At 42.6% G+C, this 6,100-nt stretch overlaps 3 protein-coding genes across 3 annotated transcripts; 1 reads left to right on the forward strand and 2 right to left on the reverse strand.

Moving 5' to 3' along the window:
- Positions 1-76: 76 nt before the first annotated feature.
- On the reverse strand, positions 77-756 carry Cox17 (Cytochrome c oxidase copper chaperone COX17). Its single transcript, XM_017137134.3, has 3 exons — positions 643-756; positions 390-575; positions 77-326 (listed from the first exon to the last, which is right to left on the reverse strand). The coding sequence occupies exons 2-3, from the start codon at positions 548-550 to the stop codon at positions 242-244; spliced, it is 246 nt and encodes an 81-aa protein (XP_016992623.1). The 5' UTR covers positions 551-575; positions 643-756; the 3' UTR covers positions 77-241.
- Positions 757-1,135: 379 nt separating this feature from the next.
- LOC108054277 (translation machinery-associated protein 16 homolog) lies at positions 1,136-1,858 on the reverse strand. The gene is made up of 2 exons (XM_044395965.2): positions 1,766-1,858; positions 1,136-1,699 (listed from the first exon to the last, which is right to left on the reverse strand). Exons 1-2 carry the CDS (start codon positions 1,766-1,768, stop codon positions 1,157-1,159), a joined length of 546 nt encoding a protein of 181 aa, XP_044251900.1. The 5' UTR covers positions 1,769-1,858; the 3' UTR covers positions 1,136-1,156.
- A 330-nt stretch (positions 1,859-2,188) lies between these two features.
- On the forward strand, positions 2,189-5,113 carry Dbct (Dihydrolipoamide branched chain transacylase E2). The gene is made up of 4 exons (XM_017137155.3): positions 2,189-2,377; positions 3,316-3,978; positions 4,036-4,434; positions 4,498-5,113. Exons 1-4 carry the CDS (start codon positions 2,306-2,308, stop codon positions 4,729-4,731), a joined length of 1,368 nt encoding a protein of 455 aa, XP_016992644.2. The 5' UTR covers positions 2,189-2,305; the 3' UTR covers positions 4,732-5,113.
- The last annotated feature ends 987 nt before the right edge of the window (positions 5,114-6,100 follow it).

The following is a 6,100-nucleotide window of genomic DNA, read 5'->3' on the forward strand; positions in this document are numbered from 1 at the left end:
CTTGACTAGTTTATAGCTTAAAGAACTATTTATAAGGAAACTCCAGACCATCCTTGAACAAGAAAATCACAAATCGTTTGGCTTTCAGTTAATTTAGTTCTATAATTAGCTTGAGATGCAACAAAAACAAACAGTGGAAGGATCAGGGTGTCCGGGTGATGAACTGGGGGTCTGCAGGACTAGTTGAAAGGACACCATGGCCCTCCGATCCAGAGTATCTGGATATCCAGATATCCAGATTCTAGATATTGAAGCCGGCATCGCGCATGCACTTCTTGTGCGCCTCGATGAGCGCCGAGCAGTTCTCCTCGCCGTTCTCCACAATGCTGGAGGAGATTGGATTTGGATTTGGATAAGTTATACAGTTGCGTCATATATCGCATACTCACCAGGCGTCACGTGCCCTCTTGGTCTCCGGACAGGCGCAACAGGCCTTGCACTTGGGCTTCTCGGAGGAGGCGGTTCCCGCGGCGGCGGAGGAGGCGGTGGCCACCGGCTGGGCGGCCGAAACACTGGGAGCTGCGACTCCCTGGGACGCGCTGTTGCCCATTCTTCAAGCGGTTTGTGGTCAACAACTGGGGGGTATCAACAGTATGTGGCTGTCACTGAACGCCCAACGTTTGTTTATATAATAAAACTCACGTTTCGAGACGGATATTTCACCACAATCCGATTTATCGGCGCACACGAAAATAACTAAATTCAAGTTCACCGAACAGGGTTGTCAAATAATGACAACTATCGAGATGGGTGCTGAGAAGTATCGGTAAAACTATCTAAAATTTATGGAGAATTAGTTAAAAAAAGTTACTTTATTTTGTTTGTGTGTTAGATTTATTAAAATTTTTGATATTTTCGCTGACATTATATAAAAAAAGTAAAACAATGGGTATATGTATATTTCTTATTTAATAGCTATTATGACTTAAATCAAAAGAAATAAATGTACATTCTTTTAGAAACTTTCTTAATTGAAATAATTATTTTTAATATAAACTTCAAACATTGCCGATAGTTGGTAAATCACGTGCACTTTTAAGTAGGCGACAGCCCTGCCATGATGAGCAGCTGTAACCAATCGATAACAGGCAGTGTTGCACAACAGCCGAATGAAAATGTCAACAAACAATTTCGGTTTTTCTTATTTTTATTTATTTTATGTTTCCATCTGCTCGCTGGTGGCTTCCTCGCTCCCGGACTGCTCCTTGAGCCGCTGCAGCATGTTGTGCGAGACGAGATCGAGCTTCAGGTGCTGCACACTCAGCGCACTGCCGTCCCAGTCGCGTAGCATTTTCAGCTTGAGCGGATCGCAGAGGTTCATCAGTTCCAGGCCGCCAGAGCGGAACTCGTTGCGCTCCTTCTCCAGCGTCATGGTGATCACATCCTTGCGGGCGGCATGCTGGTTGGCCCGGTGCTTGCCGATCGACTGCTTCAGGTTGATCTGCTCCAGCTCCTCGTCGAACCGGGTGAAGTACAGCTCGATGAGATCCTGCAGCTCCTGCGGACTCAGCGGCTCGGTGCGTCCCTCGTCGATTTGGCCCAGGAACCAGCTCAGTTTCTCGCCCGTCAGGTTGCTTTTGATCGCATGGCCCAAACGAACCTTGTGCTTGTTGTTCTGGCGACGCGCCTTTTTGCCCAGCGCCTTGGTTTTCCGGCTGTTCGGGTGCTTACACTTCTCCAGTTCCTTGCGCAGATTCGTCTGTTTGAAGTAGGGGTTTCAAAACTTGATTTAACTATCGTTTTAATGTATAATTAGCGGACTTACCATTTTTACGCCGTTGAAATGTTCACGTTGTTTTGGTGTCAGTGTTGGTAAACGTTGGTAAAAGGCACATGTGCGATCAGCTGGATCCCTAGTGGTGGGTATTTTCAACGATAGTTAAGCGATTATTTTGCACTTTGGAATATTCAAAACTTATTGTTTATTATGGTTTTTATATTTTAAACTTAAGAAAGATTAATACATTATTAAAAAATTGATAATGTTTTGCCTCATCTTAATATGTTTATATATTTTTTAAATATATGGTTATAAAACAAATATTACTATTACTATTCACCAAATTACTATTATTTTGTTCACTAAAAAATAAGCTTAATTTGTAGGTTTTGCCAATTTTTTTCCCCCAAATGATCTTGCTTATATCGATAGCTGCCGTAATGTTCCATCTCCCGCCAGAATCATATGTTTCTGCAACTACAAAAACACACACACACACCTGCTCGATCGCATGAGGCTATAACCCACGATCCGAACCGATCCGCGCTATATCCCGTGCATTTCCAGGCCCCAAAGTCCCGCTAAATGGCAACACACCTGCTCCGCAATGGCGCTACCTGTTGGCTGCTCAGGAACTGCATTTCCCGCCAGGCGACAGTAAGTAACTCCGGAAAACTCCCGCCAATCAATCGCTGGAAGTAAAACAACACCGTTATGTAATCGCACAAACACCCTGCCGTGTGTGCGAGCGAGAGGCAATCAGATATCTCTGCTCTCTTCTAATCGGAGCAATTTGTTTTCAATACACGGGGAAAAATAAGATCAAAGATCAACAGCTATAGGAATTTTGTTTTTTTAATTTAAAATGTATATGATTTTTTTTCTAATGAGTAATTATATTATTTTTGTTTTAGAAACATAACTTAATATAAAATGTTAAATGTTCCTTTTTCAAGTAATTGTTTACTAGTTGTGATTTCTAAAGATATAATATACATTAATCCAAAATATTTTGTATATAACATCTTATTCAATGTTAAATGTAATAATATTATAAGAATAATTTAAAGTTAAACAATTTAATATTTGAATCTTGAAAGTAAAGATCGTGCAAAGTAAAGAGTAAAATTTTTAAAGTTAAAAATAGAAAAAAAGGTTACATTTATAAAGTATAATAAATATTTTTTGAATATTTATGTCTAAGTTTCAGTTGACACAGTTTTAATATTGTTTAAAATCACTACGAGTTGTTTTACCTATTGTTCCACCTGTTAATTTATAAGGTATAATAAATATTTTTTTAATATATATATTATAATATTTTAACTATTGATTGAAAAAATATTATAAAAAATCTAAGTTTCAGTTGACACAGTTTTAATATTGTTTAAAATCGCTGAGTTGCTTTACCTATTGTTCCAATATATAATTTTTGAATATTTATATTATAATATATTACCTATTGATTGAAAAAATATTATAAAAAATCTAGGTTGCAGTTAACACAGTTTTAATATGGTTTAAAATCTGTACGAGTTGTTTTACCTATTGTAGAATATATTAAACCCCCTTTAAATCTCCTCTTTCCCTTGCAGTTGAGACGCTGCCTGCATGTGACCTCCAGTCTGGACAAGTCGGTCTCCTTCCACCTCAGCGACATTGGCGAGGGCATTCGCGAGGTGACCGTCAAGGAGTGGTTCGTGAAAGTGGGCGACACCGTGGAGCAGTTCGACAACCTTTGCGAGGTGCAGTCGGACAAGGCGTCGGTGACCATCACCAGTCGCTACGATGGCAAGATAACCAAGCTGCACCACAAGATCGATGAGATTGCCCTGGTTGGCAAGCCTCTGGTGGATTTCGATGTTCAGGATGAGGAGGGCGATGAGGCAGAGGACACATCTTCCTCCTCTGAGAGTTCTGCCAGCGAAACGGAGCGGGAGAAGGCCACTGGAGCAGTTGCCACCTCCACTGGTGGTCGTGTCATCACACCCGCCACGCCCTCCGTTCGCCGCCTGGCCAAGGAGCACCAGTTGGACCTGGCCAAGGTGCCGGCGACGGGCAAGAATGGTCGTGTGCTTAAGGGCGATATCCTGGAGTTCCTAGGACAGGTGCCTCCGGGCACCAATGTGCCGCATCCCACACTGGTGGCCAAGAAGCCGGAGGCTTCTGTAGCTGCTCCAATTCCAGTGCCCGCCGATCGCGTGGAGGTGCTCAAGGGAGTGCGCAAGGCCATGCTGAAGTCGATGACGGAATCCCTGGTGAGTGATTTACTCAGATTTAGGTTCTGAAATCATTTAACCAACAATCTCCCCTAGAAAATCCCGCACTTTGCATACAGCGACGAGATCGACATGACCCAGCTGGTGCAGTTCCGCAGCCAACTGCAGGCGGTGGCCAAGGAGCACGGTGTGCCCAAGCTCACATTCATGCCCTTCTGCATCAAGGCCGCCAGCGTGGCTTTGGCCAAGTATCCCATTGTTAACAGCTCGCTGGATTTGGCCAGCGAATCGCTGATCTTCAGGGGATCGCACAACATCAGCGTGGCCATCGATACGCCACAGGGTCTGGTGGTGCCGAATATCAAGAACTGCCAGGCGAAGAACATCATCGAGATAGCCAAGGACCTGAATGCACTGGTGGAGCGCGGACGCACTGGCTCGCTGTCCCCGTCGGACTTTGCCGACGGCACCTTCTCGCTCTCGAACATCGGAGTTGTGAGTACAAGTCGCTCGATTATGGGGCATAAATAATGATAAATCATCTGGTAAACCTTTCAGATTGGCGGCACCTACACGCACCCCTGCATCATGGCGCCCCAGGTGGCCATTGGGGCGATGGGCAGGACCAAGGCGGTGCCGCGCTTCAACAACAAGGACGAGGTGGTCAAGGCGTACATAATGAGCGTCAGCTGGTCCGCCGACCATCGCGTCATCGATGGCGTGACCATGGCCAGCTTCTCGAACGTCTGGAAGCAGTATCTGGAGCAGCCGGCCCTCTTCCTGCTGCACTAGGCTGCCCGAAACTAAAAGCTAACTCCCACGGATAAGGCTGTTCACCCGATGCATTTATCTAGACATATCTAACTCTGTAAATTGTACGACAATCCGTTTTGGTCCGGAGCAAGTGCCATGTGCCGCCGCCCATCCCCGAAATGTGCATTTATAGGAGGCAAGCTGCTCTGAGCGGCTCCTCGATTACTTTAAGCTCCTGGCGCACATGGCTGGCCCTCCGTCTACCTTTGTCTTTTTTTTTGTTTACCCGCATTTATATATCAGTTTTTTCGTAGTTTGATAAGCAGCAGCTTTAGCGTACAGTTCAACTGTAGTGTGTGCATTTATTTTAAAGCTTTGTTTTAATGGCTGTCCAATAAATATCCCAAACGGTTTATGTGAAGCTCCCCCCTCCATTCTTTTGCATGTGAATTTTCCCGGAACCCAAGTGAGTTGTAAAATATTTGTAATTGGCTTACAACTTTGTCTTTGTGGCTGGTATCCTTTAAAACGGGAATTAGGGGAAGTTCATTTGATGTGGCTGATGTTCTGAAAATCTCTGGAGCTCAGATTTAATAAATTGTAAAATATTTACTTGTAATGCCCTGGAAATTGTAATTATTTTTTTAAATTATTCGTATTGATCTATGTATTTTTAAAAAATGAACCCATAACTCACGCATGTTTTTGAGAACGCTTTTCCGTTAAACTCGCATTACTCGCCATGCGGGTATGTGTAGATACACGCTTTTCAACTCTGTTTTGCTGCAGGTTTAATTTAATTTGAGCATCCATTTGGTTCCGTTGGCTCCGCTCAGCTACTCCAGGGCCACCAGAAAGACCAGCTCACGTTACTATCCATGTGCCAGCGATATCTCAGTGAAATATGGCCAAAAGTGTAGCCAAAAAATAAAGCCATGTATACAAATGATGTTCCGGGTTCTTATACAGGTTGAATTTTACTTTACAATACTGCAAAAATTATCCTTAATATTTTTGTGTTCCTTTCTTTAAATAATTATATGGCCAAGTTATGGAACCCACTTTTTGTGAGTCATATTTTGCATATTTTATAGCATCTATTTTTCAGTCTTATCAATGTCGTATACTAAGGATCTTATTTATTTAACAGAAGAACGTTATTCTAAGAAGAATTTGCATAAATTCAGGGTTAGTTCAGTGAAATCTAAAAACTAAATAAATAAACTAGAAAACTAGAAATATTTTGACATCGGCAAACAATTTTATATTAAAAATCTCTGTGAAAGGTGTCTAGGTGGACTTAGAACAATTTATAGATCAACTTTTAAACACTTTTTGATGTTGTTTCGAAGTTCCAGAGATTTCTGTAACCATTAAGCGACTCTACAAAAAAAGCTAGTACCTTAAA

The sequence above is a fragment of the Drosophila takahashii genome, chromosome X (genome assembly GCF_030179915.1).
Source record: "Drosophila takahashii strain IR98-3 E-12201 chromosome X, DtakHiC1v2, whole genome shotgun sequence".
NCBI lineage: Eukaryota > Metazoa > Arthropoda > Insecta > Diptera > Drosophilidae > Drosophila > Drosophila takahashii.